The sequence below is a fragment of the Rhagoletis pomonella genome, unplaced genomic scaffold (assembly GCF_013731165.1).
Source record: "Rhagoletis pomonella isolate Grant_MI unplaced genomic scaffold, Rhpom_1.0 Rhpom_scaffold_00008, whole genome shotgun sequence".
NCBI lineage: Eukaryota > Metazoa > Arthropoda > Insecta > Diptera > Tephritidae > Rhagoletis > Rhagoletis pomonella.
The window spans coordinates 46,596,246-46,617,933 of NW_023458562.1; the positions used below are offsets into that span (position 1 = coordinate 46,596,246).

Sequence of the window (21,688 nt, forward strand, 5' to 3'; positions counted from 1 at the left end):
TTTTTTATTCATAAAAAACTCCATTTTTGGAGGTATTTTCAAATCGGTCCAGCTCGCTTAAATCTTAATATTTTTCCGAAATATTTTGGTGGACGTCTTAAAATATAATAAATTTTGTAATCCCGGCGGAAAAACCGCAACTTTTTTTGGTGATGGAGTCTAATGTACCTACATATAAGTATGTACACTTTTTAAACTAGTGGTTAATTTCAAAGTAAATCATACATTTTTTTTTATCATTTTGCGAAAAAAAAAACAAATTTAAGCATTTCCTTAAGAAGGATTAATGATAAATTTCCACTAAGCATTAAATGCGATTCATGAAACATCGCAAACTGGTATTTTTGGTGAAATGACGGGGGTATGTTCAATGTTTATTGGAAAGTATGTTCACATGTGTTTATGAGTTAATGAACTTACTTAATATGCATACTGAGCCTAAAATTTAGTGAAAATATTTAATTGTATTTATAATACATATTACCAAAATTAAAAACAGAAATTCAAAAAATCCCAAAAGTTCATTAGAAACAAAAAACCTTCCAGCCAAAGCAAAACAAAAATAGTCATAGTATGTTCCCAGTGAAAGAAAACAGTGATACCGAAGTGGTCTGTGAACTGTTATAAGGCGAAAAAATCAAATTTGAAAAACTTTGAGTTGTAACTGTTTTTGATTTAGGGTTTGCGATCTTGTATTATTTTCATTTAAATACAATTTTTTATGGCCAATTCTTATTATACGCATTTGCTTTCAATTTCTTTTCTCGCAATATTTATTTTACTCATTAATTTTTTTAAGAATTAAAACTTGTTATTAACGCTTGTAGATAACATAAGGAATTTGTATGATCAATTCAAGTTCAAATATTTAGGATGTGTATTAGACTGGGTCGATACGAAATAAACAACTTCGTAAGCTTACTTTGAGAGGACTTTTGGGTCATTTATAATCTTCGTAAGTTATTCGTATTGTTTTTTGAGTAAATCTTTCAGATACATAATTAAATACAGTGACTCAAACTAATGACCACGTATTTATTTTTTTAAATATTCATTATGTTTTTTAGTTATTTATTTTTTTGTGGAGTTTTGATTTTTTTTTTTTTGTGATGGATATTTGCACTTTTTTTCCACATGAGCATGAATTTCTTATGAAATAAAATGCGGGAGACCGTTCGCCACAAATTTTCAAAAAATCAATGCCAGTTTTTTAAACTGCACATGTTATATAAAAAAGCGCAAAAGCAGTGGAAAAAAATCTCTAAAATCAACGTGATTTTTTAGCTGGTTCAAACTTGCTCTTCATTGGACTAAAGTTGTATAAAACTGCACACCCAAAAATGTTCTAAAAAATCAGTTTAAAAAGTCAAAAATTTGGATGATTTTTTTTTGAATTTTTCTAAATTTTGTATACAATTTGAAGGTTGCGAGGTATTTTTTATAGAAAAACAAGTAATTTTTAATCAAAAAACAAAACCGACTTCAATTGTCATATAAAAATTGTACAATTATCGTTAATTTCTTCATGATCCAATGATCGGCTTTAAACCAAATTAGTATGGGACTACTTGTGAGGTAACACCTTTCCTTTTAAAAAAGAATTATAGAAATCGGTCAACGAGGTCCAAAGTAAAAAAAAAATCCGACGAACTGATAACCTTCTCCGTTTTGTGACCACCCTAATGCACACCTACATAGCTCTATTGAAAATAAAACCAAGAATTATATTTTTTATCTGTTGTTTCATAAGACGCATATTTAAAATCCGAGTGCAGACAAAATACAATGCGCCTTGCTATAATTGGCATGATTAAATTTTTTGACAGCCCACTGATAAGATAACAAGGGAAATTATAATTGTCAAATTCAAACGCTTTATATGGTAGTTTTGCAATAAATTCCTGTTCAATGAAATTTATTGCCGCTAATCGATGATCTAACGTGCATATGTAGGATGTACTTATGTATGTATATGTACATATGTAATAGGTATTATTTAATACACCCATAAATAAAATGTGGTTTAACTGATGGTGTACACTCAACTCATTGTTACAACACGCACCAGCTACAGAGAATTTTTCATATTGTCAAGGCGCCTGCCACGCAATATGTACATATATATTATGTTTGTACATACATATGTATATGGATATGTACATATGTACACACATATAAAACATTGCACAAGAATTGTCAGCTGCTGCTTATCTTTGGAGTTGAACAGAGCAAGGAAAAAACAGCTGTTACATTTGAGCATTGCTGCATTATTTTAAGCATTCTTGACGAGTTTGTTGGATGCACGTGCATACAGTCCATAGTACATAAATACATACATATGTATACTAGGATGGTGCAAAAACAGTAAAGTCGGAATTTTTACGCTCTCACTCCCTAGCATTTTTTCTAAACGAAAAAAATTATATCCGTTGTTTTTTTTTATTTTGAAAAAATATTTAGAGGTCGCTTAAAGCGCTCAAGTTTTCAATCTACATACATATGTATGTATGTATTTTACATGGGAAAAAAACTTTTCGTATAAATGTTATAGAATTCTTACAAATCATACCAATACCCAATTGTTTGTGAAACCATTTTCTATTATCACCTATTTTTCATCGGACCCCTATAACCTCAAAAAAGACTATGGGGTATCCATAAAAAATCGCTAGTATTAAAAAATGATATAATAAACAATTGGGTATTATTATTGGCAGTCTCCTGAAGAGAAACAAAGTTTTCCGACCGAAAAATATTGATTCGGTATAGAACAATCCTATGGGATGAATGCATTAAAATTCCGTCTTTACTTTTCCCCCACATGCAATTTTGGACCACCCTAATGTACATATGTATATAACTTGCACGATACCTATAGAGTAGAAGGGACTAAAAAAAGTTCAGTAAATTGATGATGTATGTTGTTTTGGAAAATCTAAAAATTACAAAGTCCCCTTTCAGACACGTCAAGTATTGCTTTCAAGTCTTCTGGTTCGATGGCGAAGGAGGTGAGAAGAGGACTAACGAAAAGGTGTTAGAAATCCCGTCACCTACTCAGGGGTTCTACTTTACATTGCGATTTGCGGGTTAGCTCACCAGAGCCAAAATTGTAGCTGTTAGATTTTGGTCAGACAGAAACTGTCCCTTGGTTTGTATACTAAACTCTGCTTAATGAAAAAGCTCGAAAATTTGTTAGGGAAATAGAAACGACTATTATGTTTTCCAGAGCAATACAGAGAGTTAATGCGGTTATCGTAAAAACTAAGAAGCTACACAAAAATGCCATTTGAGGACTCTTTTGAGCAGTGTTGAAGTTATTGCAGAAAATATAAAAAATAACCATTAAAATAACAAATTAAAAATTTTTAAGCATTTTTTTCAAGCTTACTGAACTTTTGTCAGCCCCCTCGTACCTTAAGCAATTTGTTAACACAAAACACTTGAAGGCACATATAAAATGGAACAAACTTTTATTGTACTTTTTGAAATCTATACATATAAAATTGTAACAGGCCGATGTCCGTACATTATATGTATATATTAAAGAAAAATTCAAATCAACAATTTTCAGAATTTTTGTCTGTCTGGCTGTATGTACGCATAACTCGAAAACCAATGAATTGAATAATTAAAGAGTTGCCACCTGTTTGAAAATTGCAGTTTATGTAAATTGATATGATAAAGTAAATTTTGCAATATGACTGTCAAAAGAAAAAGGGTTTTATTAGCCGGCTTAAAGTTGGAAATATTTTCGTGGAAGGTGGCCACTTATGTATTTAAAAATTTTAATTTGATTTAATTGGTAAAATAAATTAAATATTGCAATATGGGTATCAAATTTAAAGAGGTTAAAGTTAGAGCAGCGTTGCCATCTGTTTGAAAAATATAATTCAATTTTTAAATTGATAAAATAAACAAGTAATTTTTAACCAAAAAAACAAAACAAATCACTTTTCATATAAAAATTTAAGATTATCGTTAACTTCACTATCCAATTATCAGACCTAAACAAACTTAGTATGGGACCACCCCTGAGGTACCACCTTTCCGACGAAAAGAGAATTATCAAAATCGGTTAACGTGATCCAAAGTTATGAGGTAACATATGTACTTAAAAAAATAAAAATAAAAAAAGTCCGACGAACTGATAACCTCCTCCTTCTTGTGAAGTCGGTTAATGAAATTTTACAAGGGTATCAAACTATCAAGAGGTTTAAAAAGTTTATAGCCGAAAATACTTCTGCAGCAGGTTGGCACCTATTTCAGAAATTTTATTCAGTTAAAGTGATAAGATAGGGTAGATACTGAAATAATATACCTTTGAAGAAAGTGCACGATGTGTAGAATCGAGTTAGATGATAAAATAAATTTCCAGGCTTAAATACCTTCGAAAATATATTAACTAACACCCTTATACTAGGTTTACATATAAGTAGATTACTCTCATTTTCGCGCTTAACTCCGTAATCTGTAATTAGAAAGAGACTAGCCATACAAAATTCGTCCCTTGTTAATCTGTAATTATAAAATAATCTTCGATTAAACCGATAACTTTTCGGTGTCCTACCTAGTTTTATCGATTATTTTTGCGAAGAGAAATTTGACAGCTAATAATCTGAGATTTGGCTGTGTAAACGGTGTCATTAAAAAACGAGATTTGATTGACTTGATTATATTTTTATGCATTAAAAAAAGCATGTTTTATAAATCGAAAATTTGTTTGAAAATCTCACTTGACCGTCAGTGGCAACATGTAATTTTTAATTTTTGTATTGGTTTTTATTAATTTCGAAAAAGCATTTGAGAAGTGAAGAACAAAAGCGTGTACAAACGAAAAAAAATTTAACAACAATGCCATTGTTAATATGTTGGAGTAGTTTTGTCCCACTGGGAAAGTAGGTAAGCACCTTACGAGGTAAGCCATGTTTTCTTTCAGTTTGTAGTACCAAAATTGTCATCATGGCCAATGTCATCTACTAGTAAAGCACAAAATGAACACCTCCAACGACACATTACGTTGTCAGTTGCAAAGTAACGTGCAGCCGAAGTTATCTCCAAGCGCCGAACTACTCCGAGCGACTTCTCTGCATTACACGTAACTTACTTTGTAAAGCGGCTCAGAAGTATGTCTGATACCAAATGTACATTCTAAATTCCTACTTACATAAGGCGGCCATGCCTTTGTAAAAGTAAGGGACGTTCGGCAGGGAAATGGTAATGACTGCCAGGTGAAGAGTAAGTTGCTAATAAGGTATTATTACGTGCTCCTAATTCCTACTGGGGTGCTACTCTGATGTAATGCTCCATGTATATGGTCCTGCCCTAGGACATCGCAATGTTAATTGGACCATATTTTTTATATGAATTGTGGTTAATTTTGGAGTACTCCTTGGTCCTTAGGGAGTACTCTTTACACGCATGCATGGGAGTAGTCGCGATTTTTGCAGGGTATTTTATTTCTTATGCATGAAGCCATAAGAGTTGTGGAGAGAGTAACTACACAAAAATTTGATAATAAGAAATAAAAAATGAGAACCTTCCTGGCAAATACATATGCATGTATATATTTATGTATGTATGAACAAAAAAAAACGTTCGCGATTCATTTTAATTCACTATAAACATGACAAATCTCCGGCCGTATATGAACTAATGGAAAAGCTTTTGCATGCATACATACAGTAGAATGTGGGTACATATGTATGTAGTACCATTAATATACATACATATGAACACACATACATATGTATGCATGTTGGTATTTATGCGTTTAGAAATGAATCACATGCATAAATACATATATACATACGTACATCTTTATGAATCATGAATGAAACCGCTTTGGTTTCTGATGCCATGATCACCACTTTAGCAGCATCATTTTCATTTGCCGGTCGCTTTTTGTTGTTGCACATTATGTATTCTAGTTTGCGCTTTGTGTAGATTTACTTGTTTGACAACATTTAAGAAGCCTGTGCGCGTGTAGAGATTTGTATGAAAACTTATATACGTACATATGCTTGTATATATGTACATACTCACACCTTTAATATACATACATACATACATATACATATATGAACGACTAGAGATCTGGTACATATATGCATTAATTCTGCTTTATCAGATTTTTCGTTTATTATGTACTTTTGTAAATACAATGCGCTCGTTTGCTAGAAGAACGTTACAAAAAAATCAAGAATCCTAGATAAATGGCCTTAACACTTTTAGTTAAGTTTTTCGCATTTAATAACACCGTGCAACAGTAAATTTTACACACCAAAAAATCAGCACCAATTTTTCTTAGGAATACAGAATTATGAAACACATATGGTAAAGATTGGCTCATTGCCACGCCTTCCACTCTTGGGGTTTGAAGCATTAAATTTTATCCGATTTCGATGAAATTCAGTTTGTACTTTTAATAGAAAAACCTAAATATAAAATATGGGGAAGATTGGATCACTATGACATGAGTGTTCCACATACATATGGACATACACTCTCCCGAATATGTTTCCGTAGTTTTTCTACACTAGTCCCGGGATCCCGGGATTGTGATAACGACATCCCGGAAATTCCGGAATCGGAGAAAGCTGAAAGATTAACACCCCTAGTACATACACTCACGACTATGTTTCCGTACAGTGTTTTTTTTTTTTTAATATTTGTAATATTTTTCGTAATAAATTTTATTCGTAAATTTTTAATAGAAATATGTATAGTTCATTCTGCATTAAATGGCATATAAATTAATGATTCACAGTTTTTACAAAATTTTAGGAAAACTCGACAAATGTTGACCAAAATTTTCAATTAAAAAAAAAAAAATAGCTTCTATATTGTTTGAAAAGCTCTCCTATCATAAACTAAATAATAAATAAAAAGGTTTGATACTACTTTTTTATTTAAAGAGGCGTTTTTATTTTTTCCGTCTGACGTCAGGATATATTTTAAAGGGTTTTGTAATTTAAAAGATATGATCAATTCCAAACGTTATTTAAAAAATTCAATGCAATGTAGAATAAAAATATGGATACCAAATACAAGAGTAAATTTCTTTAGAATTTAAAAAAATTGAAATTTTTTGGATTCACAAGGACGAATAGATACTTTTTTATGCTGATAATCGATATCGAGTTTATATACATAAGTCCTTAACATATAATTTTTTCAAAAACAAATATGTATACATATATGTATTGCGAAATTTAAAGGAAAAAATTTTAAAAGGATATTTTTAATGCTTACCAGTCCTTCTGCACCAAAAACTTGAATCTGTTTAAATTCTACACGATTTCTTTTTTAATTGGATAGCCATACTTCTTTTCTGAGCAGATTTCTCTGAATTTTTTAAATTATTTTTTAATTACTGACGTCAGAGTGAAAAACTAAAAACGCAATTTTACTATATTTGGCCCATGGTTTCGCGAATATATTGATATTTGTGTTTAAAATTTACTATCGCGCGGTGTTGCATGTATAATGAGCTATACATTTATAAAAAAATCTTAATTATTAAATAAAAAAAGAAATATAGCCAAAGAAAAGGAGCTTCTATTATTGCCATCAGTGCAAATTACAAACCCGAAATCCCGGGATTATTTGCCAAGAAAGCGGGAAAACTATAAGAAAAACAAATTCACTTCTTGTTATAAATTTTCAACGCAACTAACATGAAGAACTTTTTCTGAATTTAAGTAGTTTTTTACGACGTTTTTCCAGCAAATGAGCGATACGAGTAGTACACATACATACATACATAATATGTACATTAGGGTGGTTTTTAAATGTAGGAAGCAAATTTTTACATCAGATTTGCTAATCATCAACCCCTACGTAGACGCTAGATGAAAAAAAAATGAATTTTAATTTTTTGAGTCTACAGAGGAATCTGTACTTTGACCCCTGCCCAACACGCCTTAACCGTCTCCAATCGGGACCGAAATTTATATGTGATATCTGTGACAGTGGTATTACCGATTGGGGGACATACATATTTAGATAAGCAATGAAGCAAAGTGCACTGAAGTGAGCTCGATTGCAGCGAACTCGTTTTCTGTATCTAGTTTGTTCTGCTTCTTTTCGGGCTGCTAATCTCATTATCGAAGCAAGTTCAAGGCGTTTGAAACTTGTTGAAGTTTGTTTTGAGCTAGGGTCGCTCATAAAGTTAGCGAAATGAAGAACAATTATTTTCCTGATGTATTTACCCATTTTTATTTTATTAGCCAAATACCATTTACTAGTACTAAGTATTAAAGCTATAGAATCCCGGGACTACAGCTCCCCGAGAATTTTACGGATTTATTTACATAATCAGGCAAGTTCTAGAATCCGAGTAAAGTTGAAAATGAAAAAAATTGCTGATCCAATCATCACTCTGATACATGTACTCAAGATCGATTCAAAGTATTCAGTATTAACCGTAGAATAGATACTTCAAAGTACTGATAGAACTCAGTTACATTTACCGCTATTCAGACATGATTGTACTCAGTTGCAAGTTTCATTTCAAGTACAACACTTGTACCCAGTAAAGTTATCCATTCATTTGACGTAATTTGGGATTAATATATGAATTTGAATAAAGTGCTGGCAGCTTGTGATTTTCCTACACTAAGCATTGAAATGTTGCCATAGTGTGTATATTTATTTGAAGAAAAAATACCCGTTCCTTAAAAGTATAGACACCAAAGAACTCGATCTTCAAAATAACACGATACTTACTTCCCAACACTATTTTTTACGAGTATTATATCCTTTTTATATGATGACTGTTCGTCCTGCGTTTTTTGCACATGCTCTTTTACAAAAGTCTTTCGAAAATGTACGTGAGTTTACACGATGACTTTTTGTTTGCGGCGTTCTTTGCGTTTTTTTTTTTTTAAGCGGAGCGAATCGCGAAAACAAGGTAAAAATACGAAAATGTGAATTCGATAAAAGCGAAAGGTCAAAAAAATCCCTCGATTTCGCTGAAAGTGCGTGCATGCCAAGCTCGACACGCATGGCTTTGTTGAATATAGTTTTTCAATAAAATTAAAGAACTCCTAGTACTGTGTGTACCTGTTGGACACAAAAATAAACGTCTCAATTTCTTTTGTATGGGAGAAAAGGCGTTGGATTAGCGATGGCTATTTTTTGACGAAAAAATTACCTCGACGTCGACAACCATATTAGGGCCGATTACAAAACTGCATACTGGGGTACTGTGTAACTGGGTACTTTTCAGAAGAGCAAAAAAACTGTTGTAATTAGAAAAAAGTCTGGGATTCGACACTTTGTTCAAGACAGTATCCTCTGCTTCTAAGAAGACTAGAAATTCGAAGATTTTTCAACTTACGTATCATTGTAAATGCATGCGCAAGGTATCGTAACGATGCTATCGTTAATGAAAAAGTATTTTAGCACATTCGATAGTTTGACTTGGTAACGACGATATGTACCTTTTGGGGCTAATTACTGATTTTTTTATTTTTATTTTTTGAAGTCACTTTGGGCGTTCGTATGCACATATACATACATACATTTTTTTATTATTCTTGACTTGCGCTAAGCAGAAGCTGACACAATTTTTTTTAAATTTATTATGCGTTATTTGTCGCAACTACCATTATCCGCATACACCAAATTGTTTTGTGGAGTTTTATGTACATATACCTAATGAATATTTATGTACATATGTGATTAACTGTTGAGTATCTAGTTTCATATGTATGTACGTATGCACATAAGAATACATAGCACATTTGTATTCACCACTCCAATGCTTATGTCTGGCCCACCCGTTGACGTCAGTCCGCTGCTGCTGACTCCGGTAGTTTTTGTTGTCAAAAAGAGCTTAACGGAAACTCAACACCGAATTGCGCATATTTTTAGCAAATAATAGTAGGTGTCTGTTTCACGTATGTACATATTTTGTGATTTATTTTGTAGTTACATATCTGCATTACAATCTGTTTTGTATGTTGTTTATATTCACATTTTATTTGCTTGCTTGTTATCTATCTTTTATGTATGTACATATATTTGACGTTAGCTGCCGTATTTGGATGTGCGCTGTTTTTAAATACGTTTCATGCATTTTTCTTTTTTTCGAAATTCTTAAAACTATGCATTATTCGTTCGTTACTCCACTCGTTTCCTTTATTCAGCATTCAGCACATCCTCTTCCTGCCTTCGATAAATTCAGGTGTTTAATGTGGCAAACTGTGATTCAAGCATCAATTTTTCGACAGCCACTTCTAGAGTTTTCACAATTGTGAATCAGTCAGCTGCAGAAATTAAAGCTAACTGACATAAGAAGCGAAACAAAACCTTTGCTCAAAAAAAAAAAAAACAGTTGTGGCAAACTCATGCAAACACGTTCGTATATTTGAAGACTAGAGAACGCGCAACGGAAGTGCTGTCTGAAAGAAAACAAAAGAAATAAGAAAACTGAAACTAAAATATTCATTGTGGTACTTCAAAGATAACAAATTGTCGCCGCATAGCCCTTGAACTCGCGTAGTTGTCGTTGTCGCTGTTGCATCGCCTCGTGTTTTTGAAGAGTGCAGTGGGCGAGGGAGCGTGTGTGTTTACGTGGCGGTAAAAAAGCTGTTTAAACTGAATTTATCAAGCTCGTCGAAATTCCAATTTGCCACTTCTCCTTTCTTTCTACAATCTACTAACTACAGCACAAATCGTGGCCGTCTTATCTTTCGTTGCGACAATTTCTGTACCGTTTCAACTGCTGACCGGTGAAGCAACAGGAATAAACATATCAACTAATTAAATATTATACGCAGAAACAATAAAATAAAAAGATTCTTATATTTCGATAACATATTTATTGCTCGTGTGTGCTTTTTTTCCAAAATACGAGGATTTAAACATTTAGTACATAATGGTGAGTGTTTGTTTGCGGTTTTAGCTACGAAGCTAATAGCTGGCAAAGAAGCAAAGTAAAATTCTACGTCAGTCACGCGGTTTAATGTTAATTTTATTTTTTTTTTTTTTTTAATTCTGGTTGCCAAACAAGTTTCCTCCTTATCAGCATTGTTTTTCAATCATGTTTTTTTTTATGAGTGACGTTAGCCAATCGGTTTGTTTTTGCTTACTGGCAAGCGTGTGTCGTCAACAGTTCTAAGTTTGGATTAGGCTGAGTTTTAGTAAAAAAACAGGCACTGGAAAATGGTATAGTGGTAATTGTATTTTGATATAATTTTTGGTATGATCGAACGCACGTTTCATTTGTTATTACGTTTACTATTTCGGGGGAATGTTATTTTTGGTCTGAGGATTTTAATGTTATTAGCTACTAATTGCGATTTAGTGGCGTTTAGGAGCAGCAAAATTACCTTGAAAAAAACACGATAAGCTGTAATTTATATAAAGAATGCGTTTAAATCAATAAATAGAAGCAATTATTGCTTTTTTATCGCTTTGCTTTCCTACGTGGCTTTAACGTCATGTTGTGCTTAAATACACACTTCAATGCTAAAGCCGAAACATGCGTCTATGGGCCATTTTCCCAGTCACTAGTTCAATAAAAGAAAAACAGCTGTTTTTAACTATTGGTTAACTAATGCAGGCACATTAGTGAACGACAGGCAACCATTAGTCAAATTGATACTATGAAATGAAAAGTGGTGGTTTAACATTAGTATATTAGTTAACTAATGACTGTGAAAATGGCCCTATAGTATGTACATTAGGGTCATGATTTTTTTACACTTTTTTTAAATTTTGATTTGCCTGTGCTTGCTTTGCTTGAACTTTTGTCCATGTATTACTTTTTTGGCGATATTTTTGTTGGTTCGTGAAAATACCTCCCGCGCACACTATCATTTCATTTACAAGGCTGTTGCGTGGCCTTACCTAGTATAAAAATTCGACCGAAATTCCTTTTTGCCTACCAAGTTTTGATTTAAAAACGATGTGTATCAGCACTAAATCCACGAATCTATTTTACTTTAATAAAACCATAAAACATTTTAGAAGAAAAACATGTTTGAATATTAATTTTCTCCACTTAGAAACTGATAATAAATTCCGCTATGCGCGGGAGTTTTTTTTATAATTTATCAAAATTGTTATTTTTTGGAAATTTATACAAAAATTTATCGTTTGCCACCACAGGCATTTAAATCTAAAAAAAATCATAACCGTAATGTACATATGTTTAAGAATGCTGCTTTTAATACTTATCTTAAAGTATATTTACATATAAATATAATCTCAATCAAAGCTCGTTTATTAATCACCCTGTTTACACAGGACAATCTTAGATTATTAGCCGTCATGCTTATTGTGCTTGTTATTCTCCCATCTCAAGGAAACTTTATTTTTCTTCTCTGTGCCACCGTGATCTCTTTTTTCTGCTATATTAAGCAATTTAAATATATTTTAACTCAATATTTAATTAAAAATACCTTTGCAAACCTCCTTTCCTTGCTAGCGTCCATTTTTGTTTACTTTTACATTTGGCATTTCTCCTCTTCAGGGTTACTGCTGAAAATTTTTCGAAAGCCCCAAAAAAGTGTCACAGCCGAGAAAAGTGTTTTTAAGTCATTCATATCGTTTATACCATGTTTGTAGTATATAAAGACTTTCATTATTTAACATTTCGAAATAGCATCGACTCGTAAGATTAGTTATAGCCTTTTGACATAATTTTTAACGTAAAATCTGTCAAAAGCTGCTTAGAATAGACTTCTTTTCATCTATGAGTACGCCCCATCATTTTCTGTCAAACATAGTTTTCCTTTTAAAATAAAAACCTATTCATGAGGGATATATGTATTAAAAAGACGCAATATGCATGTTTTGCATTTATTATGGAAACGAAATTGCAGCTGAAAATGTACTTACACTTCATATACAAAAAAGCAATATTAGTAGATAACAATTGTTATAACAAAGTGTAGCCGTTTAAGTTTGTATATATATGAACTATCGCAAATTATTTGTTTGTACCGGGAGTCACCAAAATAAATTTAATACAACTAACTTTTGGGAAATGCTAAGCTACAAAAACTGTGCATTAATTCATTTAAACATTTTTGCTGAAAATGTTTGACATAATAAAAAGGTTGAAATCAGTAAAAATTTTGCCAGAGGTGAAATTTTTAAGGTGCCTTTGAAAAGTAAATACTAAAAGTATTTTTAAACACGTAAGAAAAATATAATTTATGAAAAAATTGTCAAAATGTGTATATAGAATTTTAAATTAAAGAAAAGGGCAAAAGTCGCATGATTTTTAAGAAACGTTTAAAAAATTTTTTTTTATAAAGTCGGTGTCAGGGGGCATCGATCTCCAAAAAGTGTCAATTTGATACTTTATTTGCACAACGGTAACACTACTCTTCTTCGCAAAAATTATCGATAAAACTAGGTTGGATACCGAAAAGTTATCGGTTTAATCTGAGATTATTTTATAATTACAGATTAACAAGGAGAAATTTTGTATGGCTAACCTCTTTTTCTAATTACAGACTAGGGAGTTGAGCACGAAAATTAGGATAATCTACTTATGTATATGTAAACCTAGTATTAAATAAATGACGCGAGGCCATACACATATGTATGTATGTATATGTACATACATAACCCGGCTTACCAAAAGGATCCTAAAAGACTCTTTTTGAGCTATAAACCTTCTTATATCGGAGCTTTTCCCTCATAAATGAGCTCTTTAGGAGCCTTATACTTATGGAGTATACTTAAGTATAGATATTCGTTTACGCATCTGTAGTAAATTTTTTAGACAATCATAAATTATATTGATTTATGAAAATATGTATGTATGCATGTACATATATCACTTTAATTTTTTCTAACCTTTTTCTTCTTCCTCTTTTCCAGGCTGACCAACTGACAGAAGAACAAATCGCTGAATTCAAAGAGGCATTCTCGCTCTTCGATAAAGATGGTGATGGCACCATCACGACAAAAGAATTGGGCACAGTGATGCGATCACTAGGACAAAATCCAACAGAAGCCGAACTGCAAGACATGATAAATGAAGTCGATGCTGACGGTGAGTGTTCAGAAGTTAATTAACATACTTTTGTATGGTAGAGCTTATAAAAACTTAAGGAATTTCCGGAAGTGATATTGTGTGTATAACGGCGTATTTTTCACAGAAACCGGAAGTTTGCAAACAAATTAAAAAAAGATAAAATAAAATAAAATTATAGAATAAAAAAAATTAAATAAAACGACAAAATAAAAAAATGTGTGCACAGGCACACTTTTCGATTAAACGATAGCACTGTAGCACACTTGGCACAATATGAAAGCACAAACTGGGAAATGTTTTTAGCAGGGACGTGAACCGGCTTTGAACCGGAAAACCGCGTTTTTTCTATTAATTAACTGAACCATTAACCGAACCGAAATTTTCCATAAATGTTTGATCCGAACCGAAAACCGCACCACTTTCTATGAAGGTTTAAAGGTTCCTTTCAACCAATTTTCAATAGATATTTTTTTTCTTTTTGTTAAACATGGTAATACCTGCCATGTTTGTTTACTATGTGACAATATCAAATGTGAAGGCAACCCATCTCGCCCTTACCTTGCGCATTGTTACACTTGACACTTGACACTTAAACTTGCGCGTTATTGTTTTGTTTCTCGAACCGTTGAACTGAACAAAAATCCCGGTTCAAAGATCAAAAAAACCGCTTTGACGAACCCATCTAAAAGTGCAAAAACGGTTCGAACCGCTGAACCGAACCGACCAAATTTTTCATCCGGTTCACGTCCCTGGTTTTTAGCACACATGGCACACTCTGCTGTGTTGAGTGTTCTCGCCGCCAATAATCGCAAAACATAAGAAAATAGCAAATTCGAGCGAAGGGTTGAAGGGTAGCAATAACACAATTGTGCTAACACAGTAGGGGTATTCTCGAAGTCTTGCACGATGCACGGATTGCACGAAATGCAAAAATACTATTCCAAATTTCGAGGAGTACGAGAGCACCCCATCACAAAGTGATAGCATGCATGGGATGCAAGCATCGAAATTATGTATCAAATACAAGAACAAGAGACAACAAAAAAAATGAAGTGAGCGAGATGAGAGGAATGAGAAAAATATGTAGCAATTCCAACAACGAAACAACTAGCAGAGGGTCGCATTTATCTTGCTATGCTATTTTGCAAAATATATACATGGGTTTCGACGTTGCATATTTTGCAGCGAAGCAAATGTTGTTTCCAATGTATTTTGTTGTTGTGTGTTTGCACGTTATGCAATCCATGCAATCCGTGCTACGTGCAATGGCTTTGCAAGATTTGGAGAATACCCCTAGTGTCTTAACACCTCATGGTGTGCGTATGCCACTGTGTCAACACACAAAAAATCGTGTCATTACCCACCTCTACTCTTGAATGCAGAAATATAAAAATATAAATAAAAAATATAAGAATACTAGCTTTTACCCGCGGGTTTCACCCCACGCCAGAAGGAATTAAAGGGGTCATGTGACTTATGGTTCCGAAGCTATGACTGACTAAAAATTCCACGCCTATGTTATCTGCCACGCCTCTTTACAAACTCATTTATATATACTTTAGATAAGCATCTACCATAGATATGTTTGCATACCAAATCTCAAGTTTATGTGTCTTACGGTTCCGAAGTTAATTCACGCCTATGGGAGGTGCCACGCCCCCTTTTCCAATTTTTCCCATGAGTATGAAATTCATTTTATTTATCTCGACAGCAAGCTCCAGTGCTCTACCACAAATATTTCAAGAGATATACAACATGAAAATTTTAGTTAGTATAGGAGGTGTCGGCCGCTGTGGTGTAGTGGTAAGCAGTGCGCGCTTCTACTCCGCAGCACCTGGGTTCAAACCTTGGTCAAAGCAACATCGCAGAAATATAGAAAACAAGTTTTTTCTTAACAGCGGTTGTCCCTCGACAGGCAATGGCAAACCTCCGAGCGTATTTCTGCCATGAAAAACAGCTTCTCAAACTGTAGGTCCCTCCGATTTGTGTGACAACATCAAGGCGCACGCCACAAATCGGAGGAGAAGCTCAGCCAAACATTAACATATGTGTAAGCACCAATCTATTATAATTATTATTATTATTATAGGAGGTGCCACGCCCTCTTTTCCAGTAATGTCCATTTTTCTATATTCCTATAACCTTCCCGAGGTAAAAGCAAATAAGTGTGCAAAGTTTCGTGCGTTTCCGTGCCGCGGTTCAGAAGTTATAAGGTTATAAACAAACAGACATTCACATTTATATACATATACATATAGATAAAAAATAAAAAAAAATATTAAAAATATAAAAATGAAAAAAAAAAATAAAATAGATATACATATGTATGTATAAATGTAAAAAATTTAAAATATAGATAAAAATATAGAATATAAAATATAAGAAATATAAAATATATGAACTATGAAAAATATAAAATAAAAATATGAAAAACAAGACAAAATATAAAAAATTAAATGTAAATAATAAATAATAAAGTAAAAAATTAAATAGTAACAAAAAATAAATAAAAAGGAAAATAAAACAAAAAACAAAAATAAACAAAAAAATTTAAAAGAGCAAATTAAATAAAAATTACAAATAAATACATATAAAAAGTTTAAAAAACTATAACAATCAATAAAAATATAAACTAAAAAATATATCAAATTAAAATTATAAAACAAAGTAAATAAAAAATCAAAAAATAGAAAAAGCAAATAACCGAAATAAAACATTAAAAAAAGCAAATGAAAAATAAAAGGTCAATTAAATAAATTATCGAGGAAAATTAAACAGAGTACGAGTAAAAAAATAATACTCAATAAAAAATACATATAAAAAATATAGTTTAAAATCTAAAAACCCGCTTTCATAATTTCCATTCGTACTGTCATCAGGTTACTTGTATGTTGAGAATGGAAATCACTGTATCTTTTAGGCGCTTTAATATTACATAGTTAGATCCCAAGCTAATAAAAGCGAGGTAAAAAAGAAATAGAATGAACTGACTATTCTGTGACTGGCGATTGAAATTACTTTATTGATCAGACTCAGAACAACCGGTTAGTTTATACGCATACGCACAACATATTATAAGACGTGTGTATTACATATCGACGGCTGAGTGTAAGATCGACCTATCTCCGCAGCCACTTCGAAAACGACCAACATTTCTTAGAATTTTGTGCAAGAACACCCTATCTCAATGCAAATTCAATATTTGGGCAGCTGAGATTGGGAGTTATGATTCATTTACTGATATAGGGCGTTCTTCAACCAAATTCTGAGGTATGACCTTCTTCAACCAAATTCGGTAGTAGGGCGTTTTTCAGTAGGATGAATGAATCAGAACAACAATTTTCTGAATCACTCTATTCTTCAGCCATTTCTCAAATAGTTTTCGAGCCGGCGAGATAGGTCTATCTTCCACTCAGTCGCCGATATGTACGTCGTAGGGGTCTTTACTTTGCCTACGATTTTAACTATTTATACATTTCCTTCTAAGTATTCTTGTATGTACACGAACCTGGATTATTTTTGGAAAAACAATACAATTAACAAAAATATTTCAATTAATCCTGAATCATTCTACATAATATTCGCATCATTTTTTTGACTTCGTTACAAATAGTAATTATGTATATGGCTTCGTAGCATATAAATAATGATTCTAAGTAGTAATTTATCAGGAGTGTGAAGGCAAGCAAATTCAATGTGTGGGAGGCAGCAGCACGCGCTTTGGTAAATTATTTGATCAACAAAAAATACGAAAACAAAACGGGTTAATGAGAAAAAATAGAAAACGAAAGAAAAATTAGAAAATCAATAAAAACAACAAAAAGACGAAAAAATAAAATAAAAATAAAAATAAAAAACAAGTAATGAAGAACTAAAAAATGCCAAAATTCGCACTTGTTTGTCGGCTTTTGCGTATAATATACACTAAAAGTTAGAAAGCAAAAAATATCGCACTGTTAAAACCAGATGAGTGAGCATCTACTACCCGCCTTTGTCCCACGATTTCAGGCCATTGCGCTGCTGCCTTGGTCCGCCGGCAATTCTTCGCCGAGTTGAAATGAATTTTGCGCAGAGAAGCACCTTTGTATGTACATACATACATACTACATGCTTACTTAGGTGTATAAATATACAAACAAATGCATGAACGAATATTCTCATATGGCGTACAGCCAAGTTAAGAATAGCATATTAATAAGAATTTTAATCATGAAATAAAATATCACTCCATTTCTCCCTCATTCTCAGCGTTTTTGGCTCGCCATTGCCGCCTCATTATTGTTCGTTTTTGTTCTTTTTGATTTTCATGTTGTTTTTGTCAAGTTGTCTAAATGTCTGGTATGTCTCTTTAAGTTATATTAAGTGAAGTATATATGAAAGAAAAGCAAACAAGCATGGCGAGCGAGTCGTTGAACGTAGCAACAGGAATTAAATAAAGATAATAAAAATAAAGAAAAAAAAAAACAATCGTTCTTAAGTGTAGGAAAAACACTTGATTATTCGCAAGTGCAAGCAGTGGAGGAGGGCATTTGCGAAAGTGACAGGGGGAGCGAGCAAGCGAACGAATGTTGACAAGTGCCGACAAGTAGGCGCAAAGCTACTCGTAATCCAATCGTATCTACTAAAGCCCATCCAGATAAGCATCTTAATTCTGCAATTTTGCGATTTCTTGCCGCGTCACGCCAACCCCCCCACTGCTGTTGGCTCACCCAAATGCTATCTGCTACTCGCTCGATGCTGAGTGTCCTTTTGGCCAAGGGAATTTCACAATTTGCAAGGCAGAACGGCGCCCCCTCTTTATCACCATTGCAACTCCAGCCAGCATTGACAACATTTGCCTTGTGTGGTAGTGCCCAGTGTTGCCGTTGAGAATTTGCAGAAAGTCGCAAAAAAGGGGTAATTGACGAAAAAAGGGTTACCATTCTATTTTTTCTTTTCTTTACTAGTAAAAGAATAAATCTGACATCCAAGATCAACATCAAATTTACATGTAAAGTCTTTTCTCTGCTAGAACGTTTCGTTATTGGATTTAAAAAGAAAATAGTGGGACAAGCTTTGAAAAAAAAAACACACAAATCAAGTTGCTGCAAGGAGAAGAGTTGCATTTCCTTTAAAAGTTTGAAGTGATCAATTTTTTCGTACTTGCAGGAGGACGCATTTTTTAATAGCATGGTTCTGTTAAGATTTCCTATAAAAATCTCTCAAAATGGGCAAAAGTCGCACATAATTTTGGAAAAGGACCAAAAAATCTGAATTTTCAAAAAGTCGGGTCAAAGGGTATTGGCACTTAAAAAGGGTCAAATTGCCCCTTTTGTCGCACAACGGCAACACTGGTAGTGCCACACCTGCAGGCTGCAGCGCACTTTTTGCGACACTTTTTTGCAAACTATGTACTCGATGCAGTTTCACTACTTCGCTAGACACACGAGAATATCAAACGACGACGACGACGACGATGCCGCCTTGCAGATAATGAAGCATTTATAAATATTTTCGCAAACTTTTACCTGTTCCATTTTGCATTCTTTGCTTTGCATCAGCATCCCAAAGCGACGAATTTATGCTCTCAAATTAGGTTTATTTTCTACATTTTCTTTACAGTCGGCATTTTACGAAGTTACTAGCTGCTCTTCGTTGCCCCATTTGTTGTCGTTGGCATCCTTATGTCGTCGCATTACCCGGGATTTTGCTGTACTTGCAGAAGTAGCACATGCGCAGTATGATGTTGCAGGAATGCTTCAAGCATTGGCTGCGGCACTGTCACGTATTGGTAAAATTCGCTGCACTGCGCTCTAAATTACCTTGTTGGCGGTGGCGTTACATCAGCATGACATGGCGAAAGTTGTGTAAAACAAGTAATATGCCTTTGTGCGAGTATGTATTGCCATATACTGCTGCTCCTAAATGACTCCTTGTAGTTTCATATTTTCTTTTTACTGCTCTTGTCTACGGCAGCGCCGCATAAATTACATGCCTTTACTCTCGATTGTTCTTGGTGGCATAGTATAATGCTAGAGACTCGGGTGGTTTGGAAAACTGTAAATTTAGCAGAATTGAAGTTTAGTAAGATGGGCGGATTTCATTATGGTGGGCGAGTTGGCTTAAGTAGTATGAATAATGCATAATGTTCCACTCGAGATCCTAATACAGGCAAAGCATATACCAATATAAATAAATAATATTCTACATATCGCTTGTTTGCTTGTTGAAGAACGACATAATCGAAAAAACACAATAAGTCGAGTTAAGTATGCAGAAATTACCGTTATTTCTTTTTCTATGTTGTGTACCGATTACCAGTAACTCATTTGAACAAAGTATGCACACACTTTTACTATGCGAGTATGTTAATCTAAATTCTGAGGGTGTCATGTGTCAGTTTCTGGACGGAGACGATAAAATATAAGAGTTTTATACCTAAGATACGTCGCATAATATATTCCAGCCACAGAACCTGCAGAGCAGTTAGGTAGCCTGCCATGTCTTTCGGACTAAAATTCAGAACTCGTTCCGAGATCAATTTACCTACCCTTACCTTCTTATGCATGCTTAATTAAACATTAAATAGAGTCTTTCAGTTGTCTTGTTGCCTTGATGCTGGCTGACTATCAGAGATAACATTTATCCTGGTCCCATTTCTCTTTCTACGAAGACTTTCACTGTTTACTTAAACGTTTTATTCAGGGTTTACTTCTCCTCTTGGGACGTTGACTTTCCTTCTTTTAGTGAAGTTTACCATGGTGGACTTTAGTGCAATTATTTATAGATCCTTTTTAGAGCACTATTTCTCAACAATTATAAGGCTGCCTGAAATCTAGAGGCAATAGATGAACAGCTTATCTGCATAGCCAAAAGCGTTGCCCGTTAAACTTTCTAGGAGCTCTTGTCAACTTCCTCCTAATTCACAGTGCCCTTTAAGTCTAGATTCAACATAGCAAGCAGTAATTACATTGGAAATATGCTTTTTTGGCTTTTCACGACCTTGGATTTTGCCTTGTATGATGCACTATGAAACGAGGCTAAAATGACAAGGATCGATCAAATGGCTATATGGTTATCTGCAATACTTTCTAATTACCTGTGAGATAATAAATGGTACATTTCTGCCAAAATGGCAACCGTGCAAGGACTTTGTCTTCCCCAAACCGTTTGCGGGAATTTTTATGCTTTGAAAGAGAGAGATAGCTGGATCTAATTTCATATAATTAACCCTTGATGTCAATTAGGTACAGAGCTGCAAAATTCTCCAATCAAATCGATCGTAAAGATCGATCACCGAACAGAAATAAGGCCGAAGGCGCAAATTTGTGGTAGTATCACCTTCGACCTTATAAGTCAGGCCATTATGAAGGTAAGAAGCTCATTAAGTACCTCCATTTGGAAATGCGTGTAGACATCTAGTCTAGGAGGCGTACTTTTCATCTGTACAGCACATGTCTATGTGTGTTTTCTGTTCTTCAAGTGTAGGCCAAAATTGCAATACTCATCGAAATACGCTTAGTCAGCTTTAAATTTGTCGGGAGCCAAATCTGCGAACTCAAAACATAAAGGAAGTAATCAGAGGCTCAAGTTACCGCTCTGTTTTGATCTTATAAAAGTTTGCTTAAATTTGGCTAGTTAAACGTCTCTATCTATCTCGAAAGCTTTTACAAATAAAAGGAGGTCATAATCATGTTTTCACTCTACTTC

At 33.6% G+C, this 21,688-nt stretch overlaps 1 protein-coding gene across 2 annotated transcripts in view; it reads left to right on the top strand.

Moving 5' to 3' along the window:
* The window catches only part of LOC118744996 (calmodulin), a 50,406-nt gene that overhangs the window by 11,508 nt on the left and 17,210 nt on the right, over positions 1-21,688 (top strand). The window contains exons 1-2 of one of the 2 annotated variants that reach the window (XM_036478478.1): positions 10,864-10,885; positions 13,843-14,017. In XM_036478478.1, the coding sequence (XP_036334371.1) occupies positions 10,883-10,885; positions 13,843-14,017 (178 nt within the window). In that variant the 5' untranslated portion in view covers positions 10,864-10,882. Of the gene's footprint in view, positions 1-10,863; positions 10,886-13,842; positions 14,018-21,688 lie in introns of those variants that run through there. The other variant, XM_036478477.1, reaches the window with a different exon arrangement.